At 43.1% G+C, this 25,566-nt stretch overlaps 1 protein-coding gene across 3 annotated transcripts in view; it reads left to right on the top strand.

The window, feature by feature from the left end:
* Positions 1-4: 4 nt before the first annotated feature.
* The window catches only part of Uevld (UEV and lactate/malate dehyrogenase domains), a 41,696-nt gene continuing 16,134 nt past the window's right edge, over positions 5-25,566 (top strand). Inside the window, exons 1-7 of one of the 3 annotated variants that reach the window (XM_059274111.1) lie at positions 5-137; positions 11,656-11,740; positions 12,407-12,472; positions 16,871-17,034; positions 20,631-20,766; positions 22,257-22,375; positions 24,725-24,827. In XM_059274111.1, coding sequence (XP_059130094.1) covers positions 11,728-11,740; positions 12,407-12,472; positions 16,871-17,034; positions 20,631-20,766; positions 22,257-22,375; positions 24,725-24,827 — 601 coding nt within the window. In that variant the 5' untranslated portion in view covers positions 5-137; positions 11,656-11,727. Of the gene's footprint in view, positions 138-7,369; positions 7,543-11,655; positions 11,741-12,406; positions 12,473-16,870; positions 17,035-20,630; positions 20,767-22,256; positions 22,376-24,724; positions 24,828-25,566 lie in introns of those variants that run through there. The other 2 variants (XM_059274120.1, XM_059274106.1) reach the window with 2 other exon arrangements.

Here is a 25,566-nt window from a genome sequence, read left to right as displayed (position 1 = left end):
ATGAAGAAGTTGGAGTCTGGGAAGGCATTGTGACATCGCTGGTCATGTGACTTGGATTCAACGTGCCATAGATACTTCCCCTGACAGTACCTTAGCACTGTAAGTTTGTGTACCTTACTGCACAGCACTACCATGAGGTAGGTACGATCACTATAACCCCGATTCACTAGGGAGAAAATCAAAGCTCAGAAAGCCCACAGGACTTACACCGGGGGTACCAGGGCACACTATTGATGTGAGAACAGGTCTGAAACACTGTTGACAGCTGCCAATGAAACAAACTGAGGTCTAGGAAAATGATACATCTATTTCGTTTTATTTTATTTTACTTTATTTTGAGACAGGGTCTCATGAATTCCGGGCTGGCCTCAAAATTGCTATATAGCCAACGCTGTCCTTGAACCCCTAATCCATTTCCTCCATCTACCTCTATTTTTATCCCTACAGGACCTCTCCTATCTTTAAGATGGGGTTCCTTTAAGAGGAGGGATACTTCCTCAAAATCGCTTGGTACTTATATTCTTCAACACCCATGGTCAGTTCTCCACTGGTCCTCTTTTCTAGGTTATCAAAAGAATCCCTGGCCTTTTCCCAAAAAAGCCTCCAGTTGGCACAATGGTTTTCTTCCCAACTGTCCTGTGGCCAATCTTCTTTTATGATTAAACTTCCTAGATGAGTGGTCTACATCCAAATCCCACCTTTACAATCTACACCTTTCCCCACGTGTTTCATTCTGATCTAGCCCCCAGTTCAGAATTTAGGTGCTCACTCAGACATCATCAAAGATCTCATTTTTGGCAAGTATAGCAACACATTTTGTTATGTCTGACCTCCACGTACACACTCTACCATAGTTCTACATGCATGCAACTCCAAAGACACAGAAGGTACTCTCCCTAAATTGTTTTGCTAAAGATGATCATACTTCACATATGACTGGGAAACTTGCTTTCCCTGAAACAATACACCCAAGTCATTAAAATGAATCTTACAAAACCATGTGTGATGCCATGGAATCCCAGTTTTAGGGAGGTTAAGGCAGGATGACTGCTGAAGTCTAAGACCAGCATGGCTACTTAGTAAATTCCCTTCCAGTCAGAGCTCTATAGCAAGACCCTGTCTCAAAATAAACAACAAAACCTACACTCTTTTAGACAAGTTCTGTGTAGCCCTGGCTGCCCTGAAACTCATAGAGATCCATCTGCATCTGCCTTCAGAGTTCTGGGATTAAAGGCATGCATTACCCATGTCTAGCTTTCCTCCTCCTCCTCCACCTCCTCCTCCTCCTCCTCCTCCTCCTCCTCCTCCTCCTCCTCCTCCTCTTTCTTTTTTCTTGTTTTTGGTTTTGTTTTGTTTTGTTTTTCAAGACTGTGTGGCCCTGGCTGTTCTGGAACTCACTCTGTAGACCAGGCTGGCCTTGGACTCAAAGATCTGCCTGCCTTTTCCTCCTGAGTGCTGGGATTAAAGGCGTGAGCCACCACCACCTGGATCTTTTCTTTTCTCTTCTTTTTTTAATGATAAGTTTACTGAAGTATAATCTACATGTGATAAAACTTACTCATTTTTAGTGAAGGGGAAAAAACTGCTGCTGAGTTTCGGAAAATATATCATCAGTCTTGTACCACCACCATCAAAATGGAAATGTTTCTGACCACCTCTAAGAAGTATTGTGCACTCTGCCTCAGTTGCTGGGTTCTGGAGACCACTTGTGCATTTTTGTGTTTTCTTTTTTAACTTTTATATTTTGTTCTATTTAACGTGCATGGGTGTTTTGCCTGCATGTCTGTCTGTACACCACGTGAGTGCCTGATGTCTAAAAGGCTAGCAGAAGGCATTGGGGCTCCTATAACTGCAGTTACAGACAGTTGTGACCACCATGTTGGTGCTAGGAATTGAACTATTTTTGCTGTTGTTTTTTGAGACAGGGTTTCTCTTTGTAGCCTTGACTGTCTGGAACTCATAGAGTTCCACCTGCCTCTGACCCCTGAGTGCTGGGATTAAAGGTGTGCGCTACCACTATTATTATTATACCTTTCAAATTTCTCCAGATAATTTTTATGTTTTCTTTATTTTATTTTATTCATATGGGTGTTTGACTGTGTGTATGCCAATGTACCACTTGCATGAAGTGCTGTGGAGGCCAGTTAAGGGCATTGGATCCATGGAACTGGAGTTATAGATTGTTGTGAGATACCATGTGAGTGCTAGAAATCTATCTTCTTGTGTTTTTTTTTTAATAGATTCAGAAACTTTATTTATTTGTTTTTATTTGCATTTGTGCTTTCCCTGCATGTATGTCTATGTGAAGGTGTCAGATCTTGGAATTACAGACAGTTGTTAGCTACCATGTGGGTGCTGGGAATTGAACCCTGGTCCTCTTCTCTGGAAGAGTAGTCAGTGCTCTTAACCACCGAACCTTCTCTCCAGCCCTCTCACCTTCTTATTTTTGAGACAGAGTCTCTCACTGAGTTCCCAGAACTTGCTGATTAGTCTAGACTAGCTGGTTAACAAAGCTCCAAGGACCCATCTGTTTTTACCTTCCCAGCACCAGTATTACAGGATCAGGTCACCAAGCATGGCTGTTTTAAGTGGGTTCTAGGGAATGAAGTCAGGTCCTTAATGCTTGTATAGCAAGCACATAACTGACTGGACTCTCTCCCCAACCTCCAATCTTGAGTACTTTTATTTCTGTAAGACGGGCTCCTCTGCCCCCAAAACAGGGTCTCACTATGTATCTGTGGCTCACCTAGAACTCACAGACATCCGCCTGCCTCTACCTCCTGAGTGTAGGGATTAAAAGTGTGTGCCACTATGTCCAGCTTGTAAAATAGATTTTTTTTTTGTAAGATAGACTTGAAAGGGGGGATATGGCCCCAGAGAAACTAGGTAAAGAGGAGGACACTAAGAGGGACACACATGGATGGCCCCAGGAAAAGGTTAAGATCTCCTAGGTAAACTGAAAGGGGGAATAAAGGGAAGGGAAGGGGAAGGGAAGAGAGGGAATGGGAGAGGAGGGGAGGGGATGAGAGGTGGGGACATGGGGGAGAGATGGGGAGGGAGAGCAATGAAAGAGATATCTTGACAGAGCGTACCATTAAGGGGATGGGGAGAAATCTGCAGCTGGGGAAAACCCCAGGAACTCACAAGATTGTCCCCAACTAAGACTCACAGCAATGGTGGAGAGGGTGCTTGAACTAGCCTTCCCCTGCACTCAGATTGGTGTCTACCCTTATTGTCACCATAGAACCTACATCTGGTAACTGATGGAAGCAGATGCAGAGAACCACAGCCAAGCACTTGGCCAAGATCCTGGAGTTCAGTTGAAGAGAGGGAGAAAGGATTGTAAGAGCAAGGGAGATCAGAATCATGATGGGAAAAACCACAGAAATAGCTGACCCAAGCTAGTGGGAGCTCACAGACTCTGGACTGACAGCTGGGGAGCCTGCATGGGACCAAACTAGGCCCTCTGAATGTGGGTGAAAGTTTTGTGGCTTGAAGTGTTTGTTTGTGGGTCCCCTGGCAATGGTGCCAGAACTTATCCCAGGTACACAAACTGGCTTTTTAAACCCTATTCCCCATGGTGCAATGTCTTACTCAGCCTTGATGCAGCAGGGAGGGGCTAGTACCAGTGCCAACATGGTATGACAGCCTGTGTTGACTACCCAAGGGAGGCTTCACCTTCCATGAGAAGGGGATGGGGGTAGGATGTGAGTAGGTGGAGGAGGGCGGGACAGGAGAAAAGGGGGGAGGGGAAACAGAGGTTGGTATGTAAAAGGAAGAAAAAAGTTTTAAATTAAAAATTATATTAAAAAAGGTGGAGTTATGGGATCAAAAGTATGTCAGATTACTGGGGCTGGAGATACGGCTCAGTAGTTAAGAGCACTGGCTGCCATTCCAGAATCTATGGGGTTAGATTCCTAACATTCCTATCAAATGGTTCACACCTGCTTGTAACTCCGGGTCCAGGAGATTTGATGCCCTCTGCCTTCCGAGGGCACTTGTACACACATGGGGAATATAAACTCACACAGCCACATATACACACATAAAAATGAATAAATCCTTTCTCTATTTTATTTGTATCAGTATGGGTGTTTTGCCTGCGTGTATGTCTGTACACTACTTTCATTCATTCCTGGTGCCCACAGAGGCCAGAAGACAGCATTGGGTCCCCCTGGAACTGGAGTTAACAGACTGTTGTGAGCCACCATGTGGGTGCTGGGAATTGAACCCAGGTCCTTTGGAAGAACAGCCAGTGCTCTTACCCACTTAGCCATCTCTTCAGTCCCAAATAAATGAATCTTAAAAAACAAAAAAGCGCCGGGCGGTGGTGGCGCACGCCTTTAATCCCTTGCACACGGGAGGCAGAGCCAGGCGGATCTCTGTGAGTTCAAGGCCAGCCTGGTCTCCAAAGCGAGTTCCAGGCACAAAGCTACACAGAGAAACACTCTCTTGAAAAACCAAAACCAAAACAAAACAAAACAAAAAAGCTCAATCAGATTACATCACTCTTTTCTTCATAACCTTCTTCCAGCGGCTTCTCTTTCTTAGTAATGGCCTGAGAAAGAAAACAGCAATCCCTGCCATATATGATATCTATGCAGCTTGTTACATACACACGCAGAGCTGCTTATCATATAGCTAAGCTCAGTACTGGCAGAATTCGCCCTGTGGATTCGAGCTTGAACAGAGACATCCCACAGAATACTAACACTAGACAAGGTCACTGAGACCATGGTAAAGTGAAACACAATAGGACCACTTGATAGTTTTGTCAAAACAGAAATGAAAACAATGAAACACCAAACAGTTTCCTCCCTGCTAAGCCACGATCCCTCTGCCACTTTGCCAGGACAGCCTTCTCGTGGACCAAGTGTGCCTATCTTTTTTAAAAAAGATTTATTATTTATTATATGTGTATGAATTATTTGTTATGTATAGGGTTATCTGCATGTTTGCTTGTGTGCCTGAAGAGGGCATCAGATCTCATTAATGGATAGTTGTGAGCCACCATGTGGTTGCCGGGAATTGAACTCAGGACCTTTGGAAGAGCAGTCAGTGCTCTTAACCTCTGAGCCATCTCTCCAAGTCAAGGGTGCCTATCTTACACAAGATCTTCATTGGTAAATTAGCCACTGCAGTGTCTCTGCTTCCTAGAGCACGAAGTCCAGAGTGAGCCTCTTCTCCTTCTTCCTTCCACCAAGTGTCGGAATCCCACAACAGAGCTTCAGACACCATCTCCCTGAGCTGTACCAATGGTCCTCCCAAGCCTGCTCCCTGACTGTGAGGAGCAGTAAACCTAGTTTCTTAACTACAGCTATGGTCCAGCCTCTGGCAGGAAAGTCTCCTCAAGCCAGAGTCCTGAGGAGTATCTTTAGAAAGCCCCACACTGCACTGTCCTGACTTTATCACCTCAGGACTGTCTGGAAGGCGGGCTGAAACAGGCTGCCTGGCTGGAGGTTGGGAGCAAAGGTCAGCCACAGAGCTAGGGACCTGATTTCCATCCCCACCATCCAGAACAAACAGCTTTCTCAGGCTATCCTTAGAGTTTCTGGTTGACTAAGTCTATATCTCTCATGTTAGGTAAGCTCATTTTAGCCATTCCACAATGTGTAAGTATTTCAAAACATACTATACACAATAAATACATACAATTTTGTGTCAACAAATAAGTTCCTCAAATTTCCTCTATTTTTTTAAATAAAGATTTGTTTTTATTTTATGTGTATGAGTGTTTCAGCTGCTTGTATATGTACCATGAGAGTGCCTTATGTCTGAAGAGGCTAGAAGAGGGTATCAAGTTCCCTGGAGCTGAGGTTACAAGTAGTTGTGAACTGCCTTGTGGGTACTGGGAATAGAACCTTGCTCCTCTGCAAGAGTAGCAAACAGCTAAGCCATCTCTCCACTCCACTTGCATTTAACATTGTTTAAATTATATATATATATATATATATATATATATATATATATATATATATATATATATATATATGTGTGTGTGTGTGTGTGTGTGTGTGTGTATATGTATGTATGTATGTATGTATGTATGTATGTATGTATGTCTATGCACATGAGTGCAGGTACCCTGGGAGGCCAGAGTTGTCCTATATGCCTGGAGCCAGTCTCTCCAGCCTCAGGAATTTGCATTTCTAACAAGTTATTGTGAGGGCACTATGCCAGAAACAAAGATGGATTTTGCTAGCTATGAAGCTGGAGGAACCTCACCAACAGGGATCTCTGTCAGGTGCAGCAGGAATCCTGCTGCACAAAAGACTTTCAGAAGTTAGAATGAAAAAGACAGTTTATTAAGCAAAAATACAAGGCAAAATTAAAATGTTATGTGGCTTAAGGATGATCTATAAGACTGACTTTTAAATGTGGCGGTATGCTTATTTCCTCATAGAATTCTCCTATGGTAAGTGATATTATAAGGTGATTTATGAGATGTCATGTGTAGGCATGGATCAAAAGAATGAAAGCCATTTTGCTATACAGGTCACACAAGGCTGATGTGTTCTGATCCTAAGCGTCGCTTACTAGCCATTTTAATAATCTTGTTTGTGATGCTTGTCAGGAAAGAGAATATAATTTCTGTGCAGCTGATTTTTGGTCACTCATGTCAAAATCATTTTTTAAATTTATTTTTATGAGTGTTTGCCTGAAGTATGTAAGTGCACCACGTGCATGCAGGGCCCGTGGAGGCCAGAAGGGGGCGTGAGAACCTGTGCAACTGGAGTCATAGACGATTGTCACGTGGATGCTGAGACCATGTCCTCTGGAGGAGCAGCAAAGGCTCTTAACCGCTGAGCCTTCTCTCTACCCTATGTCGAAATTCTTGACTCTTAGTAGAGGTTAACCAGATCCAGATAAATGAGGGGACTTTTTCCTTACCCACGTCATCGTGGCCTCTCGGTCTTTTTATCATCTTCCTCACTAGCTCAGTTATCTAACAAGACTCCACTCGATTTTTCCCTGTCTACTCCGAAACTTTGATTTTGAACATCCAGCTACAATTTTTGGCTTTGATCGTCCATCCGTCCGTCCATGTCCACCGCACCCCACCACCCCGTTCGCATTCTGGGCTGAAATCAAGTCTTTCCCGGAAACTCGCACGCAGCTTGCACCCGTTTGCACATGGGTTCTTGCTAGCTAAGTTTCCCTGAGCAAGCCGAGGTGCTCTTCCGTCTCGCAGGACGCTGCGGTCCCCAGAGCTCCGGGTTACTTTCAATCTCCGGCTTTGGGCGAAGCCTGGGCCCAGAACCCGCCCGAGTCGGCTGAATGGAAGGAGCGGGGCGGAACGGGTCGCTGCGGTCTCCTAGGCTGCAGGTTCCCGTCAACGTCCGGCTCGGGGCACCGCCTTGGCGTGCATCCTACCGGGGTCCGCCTACTGGAGGGGCGGGGACCTTCCTCTGCGGAGGTTTGGGCCTCGGCGGCCTCCGTTCGCAGCGGGCTCGGGAGAAGGCGCGGCGACTGCGGCGGAGCACCGCAACTCCGCAGACCATGGAGTTCGACTGTGAGGGCGTGAGGCGGCTGCTGGGCAAGGTGCGGACGGGCGGCGGGCCGGGAGGGCCCCAGCGTTCTCCTCACCGGACGCTGCCCCAGCTCACACCCTCCCTCCACGCCCCCATATCCTTTTTTTCCCCAAAAAATTGATGTTGCCTTGACACATCGACTCATCCTGTTGCCCAGGCTGGCCAGGAAGTTGCGGCAGTTCTCCTGCCTCAGCCTTCCGGTGCTGGGGTGCGTCGCCTCCCTTGAATGAGTCACTCCCAGCAACTCTACCTGCTTTGAAAAATCCCGATTATCCCATTGTGGAAGCGATTCTCGGCAGTCTTCCTCCTGTGCGCGGTTGTGACTGTACACTCCTCACTGCTTTTGTTTCTGTATTCCGCTCACCTAGACTGGCCACAGCGTAGGTGCTCACGATGAAAGGGCCTCTGCAGACGCGAGTGCAGGCCCAGACAGAGCTTGACGGTAGAAAGGTGGAGGGTTCTTCCACCCTCGAGTCTCACCTGCGTCCCCATCCCGAGGCTGGATGCTCAACATTCCTGATTCCCGCCCACGTGCAGTTAGGGGCCCTCTCGTTCAGAAGTTAGTGATCCTGATGGGGCAGATTTCCCTTGGGAAGAACTGGTTTTCTTGGACGTGGAGGTGTCTCTCTTGGGACAGTTTTTACACCTGTAAGAGTTTTAAGAGCTCCAAGATTGAAGTCGTTTAGTTTACAGTTATCGGTGTAGGTTGATTGAGTTTGGTTGTCTTGGCGTTATAGTCCAAGCTATCCTCCCACTCAAGGCAACACTTCTGCCTCAGCCCTGAGCGTTGGGATTTCGGGCTTGAGACACCACGTCTGACTTGAAGGAAGAGAAGTACCATTACGCTGGGCTGGGTGTGGTGGTGCACGCCTTCAATCCCAGCCCTCAGGAGACAGAAGCAGGCAGCTCTCTGTGAGTTCAGGTCCAACCTGGTCTACTAGTTGAATTCCAGGACAGCCAGAGCTACATAATGAGACCTTCTCTCAAAATACAGAGAAGAAAAAGAACAAAGGAAGAAAAGTAGGATCACTACGCTGCCTGTCTCCCTTTTAGGAGTGTGTACACCATACCCTAGGGCAGGAATGTGTATAGCAGACTTATTTATAAAAACGAAGTATCAGAAACAATCCAGTGTTTTTTAACAGGGATGTTATGTAGTTTATATATTTCAAAAAACGTCTGGTTCCCTAATTACTGTGTTCTATTCCCTAATGAATCACCTTAAAACATATTTAATGTGAATGTTATTAATTTTTAGATGTTGCCAATGTAGCCAGCGTGCATGCATGTGTGTGTGTTACTAGGGCTTGAACATAAGGCTTTATGCATACTTGGCAGGCACTCTATCACTATGTCCTTAGCTGCAACATTCCTTTTTTTTTTTTTTTTTTTTAAAGATTTATTTATTACGTATACAGTGTGCCTACATATATGCCTGCATGCCAGAAGAGGGCACAAGATCAAATTTTAGATGGTTGTGAGCCACCATGTGGTTGCTGGGAATTGAACTCAGGACCTCTGGAAGAGCAACCAGTGCTTTTAACCTCTGAGCCATCTCTCCAGCCCAACATTCCTTTTTTTAAAAGGTTTATTTTTATTTATGCTTATGTGTATGTGTGTGCATGTGTATACTACTTGCTGTGTGTGGTGACCATGGAGGCCAAAAGAGGATGTCAGAACCCCTGGAGGTGAAGTTATAGGAGGTTTTGAGATATCTAGAGTGGGTGTTGGGAGTTGAACCCTAGGTCCTCTGGAAGAGTGTCAAGTACTCTTAACCACCAGCCTGCATACCTTTTTTTTTTTTTTTTTTTTTTTTTTTTTATGGGTCTCATTATGTAGCCCAGGCTGTCCTGGAACCCTTTGTGTGAACTAGGCTGGCCTCAAACTCACCATGATCCTCCTGCCTCTGCCTCCCAAATGCTGGGATCAAAGGCATACGCCACCACACCTAGCTTGTTTAATCTTTAAGCAGCTCTGTTTTCCAATGCAGCTTTCTCATCTCCCCAAAGCAGTGCAGATAGGTATGGGGGCATTCTGATTCCCTCCATCCCCTCCAGCACTTATTGTTGTCCTTTTCTTTTTTCTTTCTTTCTTTCTTTCTTTCTTTCTTTCTTTCTTTCTTTCTTTCTTTATTTATTTCCCTCCTTCCCTCCCTCCCTCCCTCCCTCCCTCCCTCCCTCTCTTCCTTCCTTCCTTCCTTCCTTCCTTCCTTCCTTCCTTCCAAGGGAGGGAGGGAGAGAGAGAGAGAGAGAGAGAGAGAGAGAGAGTGTTTCTCTGTGTAGTTTTGGTGCCTGTCCTGGAACTCGATCTGTAGACCAGGCTGGCCTTGAGAACTTTCAGAGATCCACCTGGCTCTGCCTCCTGAGGGCTGGGATCAAAGGCGTGAGCCACCACCGCCCGGCTGCTGTTGTCTCATTTTGATTATGGTTTGTATCTTGAGTATGCTGTGAGTCCTCCAACCTTTTTTGTTCATTTTCAAGATTATTTTGGCTGTTCTAAGACTCATGAATTTCCATGTCAATTGCAGTTTGGTGTTGAGATATGTGTGTGCTGCAGACAGAAACCAGGCCTCCTGGAGATCCTAAGCAAATGCTTTATCATTCAAATACCTCCCCAGCCCAAGTTTTAGACTTTTATTTAAAAACTCAGTTGGCTGGGCAGTGGTGGTGCAGGCCTTTAATCCCAGCCCTCGGGAAGCAGAGGCAGGTGGATCTCTGTGAGTTCAAGGCCAGCCTAATCTACAGAGTGAGTTTCAGACAACCAGAGCTGTTACACAGAGAAACCCTGCCTTGGGGCGGTGTGTGTGTGTGTGTGTGTGTGTGAGACAAACAAAAAATTCATTTGAAGTTTCACTAAGGGATTTTGCTGCATCTTTTGGGCAATATTACTATCTTTTTTTTTTTTTTTTTTGGTTTTTCGAGACAGGGTTTCTCTGTGTAGCTTTGCGCCTTTCCTGGGACTCACTTGGTAGCCCAGGCTGGCCTCGAACTCACAGAGATCCGCCTGGCTCTGCCTCCCGAGTGCTGGGATTAAAGGCGTGCGCCACCACCGCCCGGCCGCAATATTACTATCTTGATGTTTTCAGATCCACAAAGACAGGATATCTTCCCATTTAAAACAGCTTCCCATTTTATGTTTTTCCAGTGTTAAGTTTTCAACGTTACTTTCGTACCTTCTGAAGTTATTTCCAAGTATCTTGATTCTGTTTCCAGTAGAATGGTAGATTTCCCTCCTCCTTTAATCCTCATCAAGTCTAGGGAGTGGGGGTATTATTTCTCTTTGCAGGGAAGAAAATAAGTTGAAAGAAGTTACATGTTGTCTGCAGGGCCACGAAGAAAGGCAGGAAGAGGCGGTTCACCTGCTGGTAGCAAACTCTTGCTTGTATTTATTTTCCCTTTGAAACCCAGGATACAGGACTAAAGGTGGAAGGTGAAGTCCAGGTGTCTCTCTAGCGAAGGAGGCATTCAGAAGAGAGTTAGGGACCAACGGGCTGGTTAGACACCTGCCATCAAGTGTGACAACTTTGAGTTTGGTCCCAAATGGTGGCAGGAAAGAACCAACTTCCCAAAGTTGTCCTCTGCCATCCACGTGTCTGCCCACACATATAGAACTACATTAAATAAATAAATTAAAATTAAGTTTTTTGTTTTTTTAAGTGGATGTTCAATAGTGATGAACTGTTCACATCCTGTGTTGTCCCTTAGGCTTTCCAGGTTATTTGGAGGCATTTAGATTTAACTAATCAAGGCTTGGAGTTAAGCTTGGGTTTACTACTTTACTTGGTATCTGACTTAGCAAATTGCATGGATTCTCTAGATTTCATTGTATTTTATAAAGTAGAGCAGTTATAAACTCTAGTTGGCACCATGGTTTAAAAGAGTAGATCAGAAAGACTTGGTGATGCACACTTATATTCCTAGCATTTGGGTGGCTGAGACAGAGAGGTGGCCAGCTTGAGGCCAGCCTGAACTATAGAGTGAGATGCTGATTAGTAATGAGTTAGTAATGAATAGGATACTGGTGACACCTGTAATGGTAAAGTCCTGCTGGGGCCTGGCATACAACAGGTATTAGTCTTGTTCACAGCTTTGTTTTTATTCCATGCTCATTCCTCTCATTTCAGTACAAGTTCAGGGACCTGACTGTAGAAGAGCTGAAGAACGTGAACGCGTTTTTCCCACACTTCAGATATTCCATGGACACCTACGGTATGAGTAGCATCCTCTAGCCCTTCTTGCATTATTCGGATTACTAAATATTTGGTCTAAAGAGCTTCCAAATTATGTATCTTTTTTTAAATTTTTTTAATTTTTTTAAATTTTTTTTTTTTTTTGTGTGTGTGTGTGTGTGTGTGTGTGTGTGTGTCTTTTCTTTTTTAATCTCAGAACTTGCCATGTAGCCAGGGATAGCCTTGAACTTCTGATCCCCATCCTCCATCTCCTGAGTGTTAGCAGTACAGGCAGGTACCTCCACTCCCTGTTTTCTTTGGTGATGGAGGTTGAAGCCAGGGCTTCATGCATACTAGCTAGATATTCTGCCAACTGAACTACACTCCAGCCCTTTTGAGACAGGATTGATAATGTACCCCTGGCTGGACTGGTACTCATTATAGAGCACCAACTGGCTTTGAGCTCATGATAGTCCTGCCTCTACCTCTCAAGTGCCGGGGTGACAAGTGTAGGACACCATGTCTGGCAAGTTACATGCCTCTTAAGAGGGGAAGGTGGGCTTCGAACTTGGATTTCAGTGTCCTCTTTCTTATTTATTTGTTTGTTTGTTTGTTTGTTTTGGGCATTTCTCTGTGTGCAGTCACACACTTTGATTACTGTTCTCTCTACTCCTCACTGATGTTTTGGAACTTTTCTTTCTTCTAGTTTTCAAAGATACTTCCCAAAAAGACCTGCTGAATTTCACTGGTACTATTCCTGTGATGTATCAGGGTAAGTACAGAAGCTGAGAGAATGTGGGACTTCTCTACAGGAGCAGCTTACTTAATAAGAATTTAATTCTTTGATGCACACCACTCTGTTTTTACATACACCTGAGTTTGTTCAGGACCTTACCAGATCTGGCAGGATCCTATATATAATCAAGGAAGGCCTAAATTAATGTTAATTCTGTTTAACAAACACTTGTTGAATAGTGTCCACTAGGCTGGTGGGGTCTGAGGATAGAAGAGAGCCTGACAAATAGAGACATGCACTGGGGAGAGAGGGGGCCTTGCTCTCGGTAATGGAACATCAGAGTCCTGTGTTTTCCTGCTGATATCTGTGCTTGTCCCTCTGCTTTCTGTGATGTGGCACTCTACCTGTTCTGTAGGTAAAAAGGAAGCTCAGCCTGATCACGTGACTGGCTGAACACCACTAGTGTTGCGTTACATTAATAGACATTTTAGAGTTCAGTGACAGGTTGAGATAGTAAGAGTTTGCTCAAAAAGAAAGAATAAAATCATTAACAGTCTCTATACTCAACTGTTCCCTATTTACTGTTATGTTCAACAATGTAACCTTTGGTATAGTAGAAGATGGATTATACAGTATCATTTGAAAAACACCAGCAAAGCTCTATTTTCAAAATAGTTCCTGGCTGGTCGGCAGTGGCGCACACCTTTAATCCCAGCATTCGAGAGGCAGAGCCAAGCAGATCTCTGTGAGTTCGAGGCCAGCCTGGCCTACAGAGCGAGATCCAGGACAGGCACCAAAACTACACAGAGAAACCCTGTCTCAAAAAAAACAAACCAAACCAAACAAAACAAAACAAAAATCAAAATAGTTCCTGAAGCAGTGCCCACAATTCCACCATTCAGCATTTGTTGTTGCTGTGTGTGAAGTAGTACATTTGTAATCCTGAACTTAGGGTGCTGAGACAGAAGAGTTGAAGGCCCCATCTCCAACAAAACAAAATGTCATTCGTTCACAGTGCAGATCAGCCCAGAAAGAGTACCAGCTGGAGGGACTAATGCACAGTAACTAATGCTTACTAGAAATCCTCAGGAAGTGTTTCTCCTGATTTAATTTACTTGATTACTGACTAGAAGGCATAGGAATAAATGAACTCGATAGAAAGAGTCAGTACACTGAGAAGAAGGTTTTGAGAGATGCAATCAAATAGAAAAAAAGTCTCTTAAGAAGGGGTTCAGCAATGGACAGTGAGGTTTTGGAAGACTTCTTTAAATATCAGGCATTTCCCTGTGTTAATTCCTAGACCATAGCAAGCCTCCCTACTTCCTGTCTCCCCAGCCAGTGGTGACCTCCTATAAGTGTGCAGAGGCTTTTTCTGCCTGTGATTGAAGACAAAGCCTTGGCCCTGGGTGCTGCAGAGGCTGCAGAGTGGGAGGCAGGACAGACAGAGCTCACCTGTCTTTGCTTTCCTTACCTCTCTCCTGCCGGGATCTCAGCCAGATTTCTGACTGGCGGAACTTCACTCACACCTGTGAGTCATTACTTGTGTTCTCTGCTTTCCTTCGTTAGACATTAAGAAGAAAGGGAAGGGAATGAGGAAAGAGAAGGTGGGGAAGGAAACGGATTCAGGTCATTGGTTTTGAGGCAAGAGGATAATTCTTAATACTCTGCTGATTTCAGTTTTATCATTTTAATAATCACAGTTTCTAGGTATTGTGGTAGCCCCTCACAAAACTGGTTTTTAAATCCTAAACATCTCATGTGCGAGCCCTCTACTACTGTGCTACATTCCATACCCCAGCCCCAAGAAGGGGTTATCTTAATACCATCATTGTTGTGGAGTTCATTGATACTCCACCTTTCCTATAGTCTTGTGGTTAGGCCATTGATCTTTATGACAAGTCTTCATCAGAATAGCTGTTTGCAAAATTCCCCTTCTCCAATAGTAGAATTCAAACCTAGGGCTTTACACATTTCATGACTAGTTATTGCACTTGGAAAACCCTACTTCAGCTATGTCACCGTTGGAAGAGTATGATGGTGTATCTTTATACTTGTTGGTCCCTTTGTAGTCTGTGATCACATGGTTTTGTAATCATCGGATTTTTCTATGGACCAGTAGATAGGAGTATGCCCATACCCACATTGTAATTACTTAGGTAAAAGCCACAGGGGATGGTTCTGAGAAAGGCCAATATAAAATCAGTACATTGCCAGGTTTTAACATGTCTATAATGTGCTAATTGCAGTCCTGGTTGCATATCAGCATGGTAAGGGAAGCTTTAAAGAAATGTCTAGACCCTGTTGCGTTGCATCTGAATCGTGAGAGATATACCGTTTTCCGTGTTTATAAAATACATAGTTATGGCTGAGTATTGTGCTTAGTGGGGAGGAAGCAAGATGAGAAAAGTAGCTTTCAGTTGAAAGAGGGTTTCCATAGTGAGAAAAAGATTATAATAAGAGAACTATTTATAAGAGAACTATTTACATTCGACTTACTTCCAAGTAGGTTTAAAAGTCCAACTCATAGTGTTTGCCATGTCAGGTACTGTAACAGACATTTTATATACATGGATTTCATCCCAACAATGCTATGAAATAAGAACAAATATTACTCTCATTTTATAGAGGAAAGGATTGAGGCAGAAAGAAGTTAAGTAACTTGGGTAAAATCACATGGTTAATATGTAGAAGTAGGCATCCTGGTTCTGAGAGGAGTGTTCTCAATAGAGTGTAAGACATAGTTAGACTGTGAAGCAGGAATAAGTGTTACATATAAAATAGATGAAGTGTATTTTTAGATGTCTAGTCAAAGTTTAGTTTTCACTTACATTGGATTTAGCTTTGGGTTTTGTGGCAACCAAGGCAGACACCAATTCTTGGAAGGTATGACCTACGTGATTAAAATCGAAAGAGCATGCAGTCAGGTTCCTTCTTACCTCTGTCTTCCTCCAGAGTGGTTTATTTTGTTGTGAAGGGTTAAACAAAGAGCCTCAGAAGAGTTGAGAAACTCTCAGGTAGAGGTAAGAGCACCTGCCTGCAGGCAGCCAGGAGCAGGACTGACAAGGTCAGGATGTGAGAACAACATCCACTGGCGTTACTTGGCCCTGAGACTACAAAGAACAAGTCTACCAATAAAAATGTCTTCCCTAAAAGTTCCCTTTTCAAGCCGCCTGTGCCTGGGCACAGTCCTTCCTTTATTGTTCTAGGCAAAGGACAGTCGCCTCTGTTTAGGTCAGTCTCTTGTTTTCACGTGGCCTTAATCAATCCCGAGCTAACATAATTGCAGTGCTGGCGATTGAACCCAGGGCCTCACACACCAGGCAACTGGTTAGACCCATTGACTCATCTTTGACCTGTTACCATAAGCCTGCTTCTTTTTCTGAAAAGAATATGGAGCACTTCTAAAGAATAGTGCTACTAAAAGTTAGTGGACCATTTGTGTTTGTGGCGGGGGAGTTGTTCAGAACCCTACCCCACTCTCATTTTTGGGGTGTGGGTCTGTTGGGCTGTTGCAAATGCAGAGCATTTTGGCCCTACCCCACTCTAAGCTCCAGGAACCTGCACGGTTTCAGTTTCATGGAGTCAGGCTGACATACGTTAGGATTTAAGGGTCACTAAGAAAAGGTGACTTAGCTTCTCTTCTAAGTTCCGTGTATCTAGCTCAGTTTATGGTTCATAGTACCTGTAATTATTGAGCTGCTTGAGAGCAAGTATCTGACTACAGTTGGTTCATTTATTCTTTTTCATTTGTTTGTCCATTCTTATTTATATGACAGATTTAATAGCAGCTAATATATTAGGCATAATACCTGATGCTGGGGATGTAGAAAGGAATGAGAGAGAGTCCACAGTAGATATTTACGCTGGAGTAGAGAAGCAGGCTGGGGAAAAGTAAATAATTTCCATGTAGAATAAATACAAAACTAGAGAAGCTACAGTAGAGAAGCCTGGGGTGAGCAAAGGAAACTGCACAGAAAAGATTCTGTGTCCCAAGCTTATGGTACAGCACATCCTGTCAGTCGCTTCTGAACTGAGAAGCTGGCCATTGTCAGTCTCACTGTGGTATGCTGGTGCTGTGGTCAGACCCTCTGCCCAGTGCAGAGAAAATGAAAAGCAGGATGGTTTACATTCGTCCTTTGTGTACAAGCTTGGCGACCTTTTCTTCCTTTTATTTCAGTACTTAGAGCTGAACCCAGGGCCTCACACACACTGGGCAAAGCCTCTACTGCTGAACTACATCTCAGCCCCTTTTTTATTTTGAGGTAGGGTCTTGATGTCTAGACTGGCTTCGAACTTACAATCCTCCTACCTCAGCATCATTAGGTAGAATTATAAGCTCTGACCGCTGTGCCTATCTACCTATTCCTAAAATCCCATCTAGCTGCATTATACATGCCTACATATGTGTCACGATTGTTTATTTGTCTCAAATAGGTAATACATACAACATACCTATTCGCTTCTGGATTTTGGATTCTCACCCTTTTGCTCCACCCATTTGCTTCTTGAAGCCAACTGCAAACATGGAAATCTCAGTTGGAAAACATGTGGATGCCAAAGGCAGAATATACTTGCCCTACCTCCAAAACTGGAGCCATGTAAGATCAAATTGGATTTTCTTTAAGTTTTGTTTTCTGAATGTTTATCTTTGATCTTGGTAGTACAAGTAAACATACTGCATCTTCCTTCCTTCCTTCCTTATTTATTTATTGTTTTGTTTTTGAGTCAGGGTCTATCATGTAGGCTGACCTCGAACTCAGAGATCTGCTGCTTCTGCCTCCCAAGTGCTGGGATCGAAGGCGTGCACCACCACACTGGGATAATCTTTCAATTACATTCTTCATGTGAACTTTAGAAATAGCTTGAAATTGAGCTCTCTTGAAGTCTTTGAAGTTCCCAAAACACTGATGACATCAGCCTATACAGCTGCCTTCTCCAGGTCTGGGAGCCAGCCAATGTTGTTCCCTGTTTCATTATCATTTGCCGCTTGAGGGGGTACACAAAAAGCTATTAGTAAAATACTAGAACTCTATTTCCTAGTTCCTGCCTATTAATTATTCTTATGCTATATATAGATATGTGTAATTTTACCTGCTTTTTAACTTTGTGTAAGTTCATCACACTCTATGTGATCTGTAATGTGCTTTGTTTAACTGATTGTGTGTGTGTGTGTGTGTGTGTGTGTGTGTGTGTGTGTGTGTATAAGAGAGAGAGAGGAACCTAGGTTTTGTCCGCGTTGGCCTTGGCCAGGCCTTGAACTGTGACCCTTCTGCCTCACTCTCTGAAACAGTTGTGATTATGGTTCTGCACTCCAGGCCTCGTGAAGGTTTTCGTTTTTCAGTGCTAAGGGTTGAACCTCAGGCGTTGCTCATTACACTCCAGCCTGGCATTCAGTTACTTAAAAAAAAAAAATTAATTTTATGCATTATTGCATGTGTTTGTGTGTGTGCATATGCATGCATATGTGACATGGCATGTGTGTGGAAGTCAGAGGACAATTTATGGAACTCAGTTTTTTATCATGTGAGCTCCAAAGATCAGACTCAGGTTGTCAAGCTCAGCAGCAAGCACCTTTACCTGCTTAGCCATTGCACTGACCCTTCTTTGTTCATTTGTTTGTTTGTTTGTTTTGAGACAGTGTCTCACACTGAACCCAGAGTTTTCTGATTGGCTAGACAAGCCTGCCATCAAGCTCTCGGGATCCTCCTTCTCTAGGATCCACACACTGTCACATTAGCTTTTCAATAGTTGCTAGGGATCTGAACTCAGGTCCCCATTCTTGCATTGCAGGCACCTTATTTACTGAGCCTTCTCCTCAGCCCTGTTTCTTCTTTTTTGAATTACCTACGTTACCATTTTTTTAAAGCTATCTTCAAAATATATTTTGATATCTGTGCCCTGTTTCAGGATCTTCTCTTTAAGATTTATGAGGGCAGGAGAAATGACTGAGTGGTTAAAAGCACTGGCTGCTCTTCCAAAGGATCCCGGTTAAATTCCCAGCACCCACATGGCAGCTCACAACTGCCTAAAACTCCAGTTCAAGGGCATCCGACACCCTTAACACAAACATACATGAAAGCAAAACACCAATGCACATAAAATAAAAACAAAATAAATCATTTAAAAAGGATTTCTTTTATGTACATTAATGTTTACCTGAATATATGTATGTGAATCACATGTGTACCTGATGCCCATGGAAGCCAGAACTAGGCATCAGATCCCCTGGAACTGGAGTTATAGGCAGTTGGATAAACCCCAGTCCTCTGCAAGAGTAGCCAGTGCTCTAACTTCTGAGCCATCTCTCCAGCCTTTCCTTCTTTTGTAAGGAAACACACAGTAAAAGTTTTAGAGATAAAGGACTTCTGTCTATAGTTTGTTTTTACATGCTTTAGGAAATAGACATAGGGATAGAATGTTGTTTACCAGCCTGGATGGCAGATATATGCTATTTTTGCAGCTTCTCTATTAATCTGAAGTGACTTCAAAATTAAAAGTTTTAACCCTGTGTATTCTGCTACAAAGTGTGTTTATCCTGTTTTCCTACATTTGGAAGATGTTGGTTTAGCATTTTCCTCCTTGTATTGTACAGGTAGAATATTTTCCATGAGTTCTCAAGGGAAGCTACTTACTGTATGATAGAATTTGTTTGTACTTTTCAGTTAAGAATGTTAAAACAAGCCAGGCAGTGGTATTTCATGCCTCTAATCCCAGCACTCAGGAGGCAGAGGCAGATGGGTCTCTGTGAGTTCCTGGTCTACAGAGCTAGTTTCAGGACAGCCAAGGCTACATAGAGAAACCCTGTCTCAAAAAACCAAAACCAAAACCAAAAAAAAAAAAATATATATTAAAATAGTTAAAGGAATTTTGTGTGGTGGTTTAGAAACATGAAAACATAAGTGAATATAGTTCACCTTTGACAACGTGGGTTTGAAGAAAAGGTTAAATCATAAATGTGTAAAATAAAAAGGCAATGTATTTAACTATTGCTACCAGAAAGTCTACATCAATCTGTTATAAAAAGTTAAAATCTATCAAACTTAGAGAGCCAAGTGTAGTTAACACTTACAATTCTAGCACCAAGGAGACTGACGCACCACAATTAGAGGTTTGAGCCAGCCTGAGCTATACACAGCAAGTTCTAAGCCATCCTGGACTACAAAGTTCAAGACCTTAGAAACAAATAGTAGACTCAGAACTCCTCCAAAATAAAACACAAAACCCTAAAAAATAAAAAGCTTGTATGTAGCCGGGCAGTGGTGGCTCATACCTTTAATCCCAGCACTTGGGAGGCAGAGCCAGGCAGATCTCTGTGAGTCTGAGGCCAGCCTGGTCTACAAAGCGAGATCCAGGACAGGCACCAAAACTACACAGAGAAACCCTCTCTTGAAAAACCAAAAAAAAAAAAAAAAAAAAAAAAAAAAAAAAGCTTGTATGTGTTCATCCACACAAATGTACTCTGATGCTCAAAGATCGCACATGGTTGTGGTGGTGCACACCTTTGATACCAGCACTTGGGAGGCAGATACAGGCAGACAGGCAGATCTCTGTGAGTTCAAGGCTAGCCTGGTCTACAGAGTGAGTTCCAGGACAGCCAGGGCTACACAGAGAAACCCTGTCTCGAAAAACCAAAAAAATCAATCAATCAATCAATAAATAAATAAATCACGCATGGTATCATTACATGTAACAACAATGTGACAAACATACAGTATTAAAACTGCATAAAGTGAGCTGTACCATGTGGAGTATTATACCATTGAGGTTTCCTTCTGTTTCCATCATGTGAGGTTTCTCATGGTTCTCTGATTATTTAAAATTCTGTGTAATACTAAAAGATGACATGGAATGTCTGCCATGCGTTTTTCACTATATAGCAGATATAGCATACAAAGCATGTGTTATTTTTGTTAATTGGTATGGTCTCCAAGGCTGAGCGTGTAACTCGGTGTAAAGTACTTGCCTAGTGCACACAAGGCTGAGAGTTCAGTTCCCAGCACTGATGAAGAAAGGAAACAGGCAGGGATTATACTGAAGATGAAGAACAGGCTCTCAGTAGGAAGTCTGGGGGAGTCAGTAATGTAAGTTTTCAACTGCACATTGTTCAAGGGTCACCTTGACTGACTGACAGTATCAAACTAGTGTTCTTTAGAAAAAATGGTGTGTAACTTTTCCCTTTGCCTGTATTCTTCAGCCTAAATCTGTCATTGTTGGATTAATCAAAGAAATGATTGCCAAGTTTCAAGAGGAACTTCCTCTTTATTCGGTGCCATCATCCAATGAAGCGCAGCAGGTTGACTTGCTAGCCTATATTGCAAAAATCACAGAAGGTTTGTATTCTAAGTCAGATCACCTTAACAGTTGAGAAGTTAGAATTTCTCACTAGTGTTCCACACTCTTTGCTACTTAAATTCAGTAAATAAGTATATGAATGTGTAGGTGTATGTGTGTGTGTGTGTGTGTGTGTGTGTATGTATATATATATATATATATATGTTTAATAAAAATTCCTCTACATCAGTCATAAGGTTGCCATATAGTTCCAATTAAGGTTTGTTAAAATGTAAAAATGTCACTCTTACATAGATGGATAAAATAGTTCTTGCTTTGTTCAGAGCCCCTCATAAATTAAGTATCCAAACCTTTATCATTACATGTTTCTGTAGCTTTTTGGCTTATTCAGTATATGGGACCAGAAGTGTATAAGTCTGAGTTTCTTATTGGGGATAAAACCAAATATTCATGCCTAGAAATTTTCAGTAGGATTTTTGTGAATGTTGGGGTCCAAGGTCAATGTTGAGTGTCTTCCTCAGTCTTTTACTAGCATATAACAATTATGTGTAATAGTAGGTTTCAGGATGACATTTCCATACATGTGCACAATATATTTCTATCCTGTTCACCCTGAACCCTTCCCTTGTACTCTCCCACTCTTTTTTTAATGATTCCTTTTTATTTTTTATGTGCATTGGTGTTTTGCTTGCATGTATTTCTGTGTGAGGGTGTTGCATCCCCTGGAACTAGAATTATAGAAAATTGTGAGCTGCCATGTGGGTGCTGGGAATTGAATCCAGGTCTTCTGGGAGAGCAACCTGTTCTCTTAACCACTGAGCCATCTCTCCAGCCCCAAATAAAAAGTTTTAAATGTTTATAATACTGTCTTTAAAAAGGAGAACCTCTATGTAAAACAACATTCAATATAAGACACTGTTTTTCTTGGGGCGGGGGAGTGCAATGTTTTAGTCTGAGTCCGGATCTCAGGTAATTCTGACTGGCCTCAAACACTGTATAGCTGAAGATCACCCTGAACTCCTGACCTTTCTGCCTCCTCACAGTTGCTGGGATTACAGGCATGCACAGAAGTGCCCGGCCTCCCCCTCTTACATCTCCTGCTCCCTAGGTGTCACTGTGTGACCCAGGCACTGCCTCGGTCTCCTGGTTGCCAGCCTTGCAGGAGTGAGCTGCCATGCTTAGTTCCAGGCTCCTGTCCTTGTCCTCGTTAGTTCAGCAAGTTGGTTGGTTTTTTTGTTTTTGTTTTGTTTTTTAATTAATCTATAGAATCTCTGTCCGAGCTTTTGAAGTTTGTTTTATTTTTAAGAAGATGCTAGAAAGAGTTTTTTGGAGGGAGGGGGACAGGGGAACAAGGTCATACTGTGTGGTTCAGGCTAGTCTTGAACTTGCAATCCTACCTCAACTTCTTGAGTGCTGGGATTATAAATATATGCCACCTCACCAAGCTCATAAAATGTGAAAAGTTTTTTTTTTTTAATATTACTTTTTAATTCTCAGGATGATCTTTTTTTTTCTTTCTCCCCTTTAGGTGTCTCAGACATAAATTCAAGGGGCTGGACAAATCATGAGAATAAAATACACAATAAAATTACTGTGGTTGGAAGTGGAGATTTGGGTATTGCCTGCACATTGGCAATTTCAGCAAAGGTATGTAAACCTAGTGGCTGGAAGCATAGCTATACTTCCATTGAACTTTAATTTTTTCCATTTTTTCATGCATATGTGTATATGCATTTTTTGGCACGTGTAAGTACACATTGTGAGTATGTGTGTACAAGTGTGCTTGTGCATGTGGAAACCTGAGGTTGATGTGGGGAATCATCTTCAATTGCTCTCCCACATTATGCATCAAGGCAGGATCTTTCAGTCAAACACACAGCTGGACGATATGGCTAGTCTTACCAGCCAGTTTACTCTGGGATCCCATGTCTCTGCCTTCTGAGGCTGCAATTACATGTGGGCCACCATTCCCACCCCACATTTATTTGCATGGGTTTCTGGGGATTGGAACCTGTAGTCTAGATCATTACCAGGGTGATGCTGTGCAACCCAACCTGCTCTTAAATAGTCTCCTTCCTCAGCCTCCTGAGTGCTGGGATTGCAGGCATTTACAGCCACACCTGGCTTTCAGAGTGACTTGAAGTGTGGTAACACTGGCATCTGTCTTCTAAGAATTGGTTAGAAATGCAGAGTCTTCTGCTAAATCTTCATTTTACTGCAGCCTGGTGATCAGCACCTCACGGATGACTCACCGGTACAGTATAGCCTCAGCCCTTCTTCTTCAAAGTGAATACTCGGGTTGATTCTCATCTTGAGTATCTATACATATTGTGTCATTTTTCACATGTGCTAGTACTTTTGTAGGATAACTCCTATAAATGAGACTAGTGGATTACATAATTTACTGATTTTTTTAATTTCTAAAATGTTTTAAATTTTTGATAGAAATTGTTAAATTAAGCTAAGCGTAAGTGGTACACACCTTTAGTCCCAGCTCTTATGGGGCAGAGGCAGGCAAATCTCTGAGTTCAAGGCCAGCCTGATCTACATAGAGAGTTCCAGGACAACTAGGGCTACACAGAGAAACTCTGTCTCAATTAAAAGAGAGGGGGTGTGGGGGCAGGGGGGCGAGGGGGGAGTCAAGTTGTCTCCTATGTCAGCTGTACTAATTTATTCTCACACTTTTGGATCTTTGTGTGTGTACTAAATGAGGACGGAAATACATACTTTCTCTGCATTTTCCTAGTGTGGTTCCCAATAATAAGATTGTTAGCTATGATTTAGAAAGGACTACTGTGTCTGGCCCAGTGCCATATACTTACTAATCTCACAAACACCAAAAGTAAGGCTAAGTTCAGTGACTTGGCCAGTGTATAGCTAACAGATAACAAATAGAGTTGCTTTCTTAGCCTCTTCTGGTGATGCTTAGTAAGTCCCTGGGTCCTTTAGACCTAAGGGCTCCCATTCCCACCTACAGAGACTCTTAGGCATTTACTGGCTGGCTGTTACTTACAGTCTGCTCACCATACTGCCCAGGGAGCCATTCACAGGCATGGGGAGTAGTTTTCTGGGACGTCTTTGGGGAAAATACTGCATGACAGCAGGATTTGACCTTAGGTTTGTGGTACACTCTTTCTCTTATATTTATCTTTCTCTACATAGAGAGTGTTTGTTTGTTTTGAAGAAACCTGGCATGAGTTTTGACTTTTAAGCCAGGAATGATATGCTAAAATAGACTCCCAAATCATTCTAGACTGTTTAAGATAAGAACAGATACTATCAGGCGGTGGTGGCACATGCCTTCAATCCCAGCACTCCAGAGGCAGAGCCAGGTGGATCTCTGTGAGTTCGAGGCCGGCCTGGTCTACAGAGCAAGATCCAGGATAGGCACCAAAACTACACAGAGAAACCTTGTCTTGAAAAAACCAACAACAACAACAACAACAAAAAAGAACAGATACTAAGCTGGGTGTGGTGGCGCATGCCTTTAATCCAGCACCAGAGAGGCAGAGGCAGGTGGATCTCTGTGAGTTTAAGGCTAGCCAGGACTACACAGAGAAACCAAGTCTCAGAAAAACTTCAAAGAAAAAAGAAAAAGAAAGAAAGAAAGAAAGAAAGAAAGAAAGAAAGAAAGAAAGAAAGAAAGAACGAACAAACAAACAATAACAGTCACAGATACTACAGCAAATATCTGACTCAAGAGGAACAGTAGCATATCTAACTAGTACACCATGTCCCCTTTGTCATTCATTCCATTAGAAGAAGATATAGTTTGCCTCCTGAGTAAGCCATGTTAGGTCTGCTAGTCAGTAGTCAAGCCTGAGGGTAGTGTCCCTCACATAATAGTGTCTTGTTGCACACCTCCTTCATTGCTATTGTGTTACTTTTCATTCTCAAGTAGTTCAGGAGGCTTCCTTTGGTCTTTCTCAGTGAACTCATATTGAGGAGCTGGCTATGTCTGTGGAATGCTGCTCTTGTTCTAATTTTTTCACACAGGGCATTGCAGACAAGCTGATCCTTTTAGACCTCTCCGATGGGACTAACCAAGGGACGATGGACCTTGATATCTTCAACCTGCCTAATGTAGAGATCAGCAAAGGTTTGATTATTCTGTTTAAAGATGGTTATGTTACTTGCTCTAGCAATTGCGTCTTAGATTATTTATTTGTGGAACTGAGAATTAAGTGCTAGATTTTTTAAATTATATTTTCACTTACTTTGGTCGGTGTAGCTAGAGTTTTCCTGCCTGGCCCACGGTCAGGGCAAATCTCTCTCACCTGCCAGTCCCACAGCCATTCAGACCCAACCAAGTAAACACAGAGACTTATATTGGTTACAAACTGTATGGCCGTGGCAGGCTTCTTGCTAACTGTTCTTACAGCTTAAATTAATCCATTTCTATTAATCTATACCTTGCCACATGGCTCGTGGCTTACCAGCATCTTCACATGCGGCTTGTCATGGTGGCGGCTGGCAGTGTCTCCCCCACCCAGCTTCCTGTTCTCTCAATTCTCCTCTCTGTTAGTCCCGCCTATACTTCCTGCCTGGCCACTGGCCAATCAGTGATTTATTTATTGACCAATCAGCAACACATTTGACATACAGACCATCCCATAGCAGGTTGGGACATGGGCACACATGTACCATAGCATTGTATACCTTCAAGAGTTGGTTCTCTCCTTGCATGTAGGTCCTTGGGATCAAACTCAGGTTGTCAAGTTCAGTGGCAGGAGCCTTTATCCACTGAGTAGTCTCTCCAGTCCAGGTCCTAGAATTTTAAGGCTGAAAAGTACCGTGAAGATCACCTGTTCCAAATCTCTTGTTTTACATGTTGAGAA

Source organism: Peromyscus eremicus, chromosome 1, assembly GCF_949786415.1.
Source record: "Peromyscus eremicus chromosome 1, PerEre_H2_v1, whole genome shotgun sequence".
In the NCBI taxonomy this organism is placed as follows: domain Eukaryota; kingdom Metazoa; phylum Chordata; class Mammalia; order Rodentia; family Cricetidae; genus Peromyscus; species Peromyscus eremicus.
The sequence above is the reverse complement of the archived record's forward strand: the minus strand, read 5'-3'. Positions and strand labels throughout refer to the sequence as shown.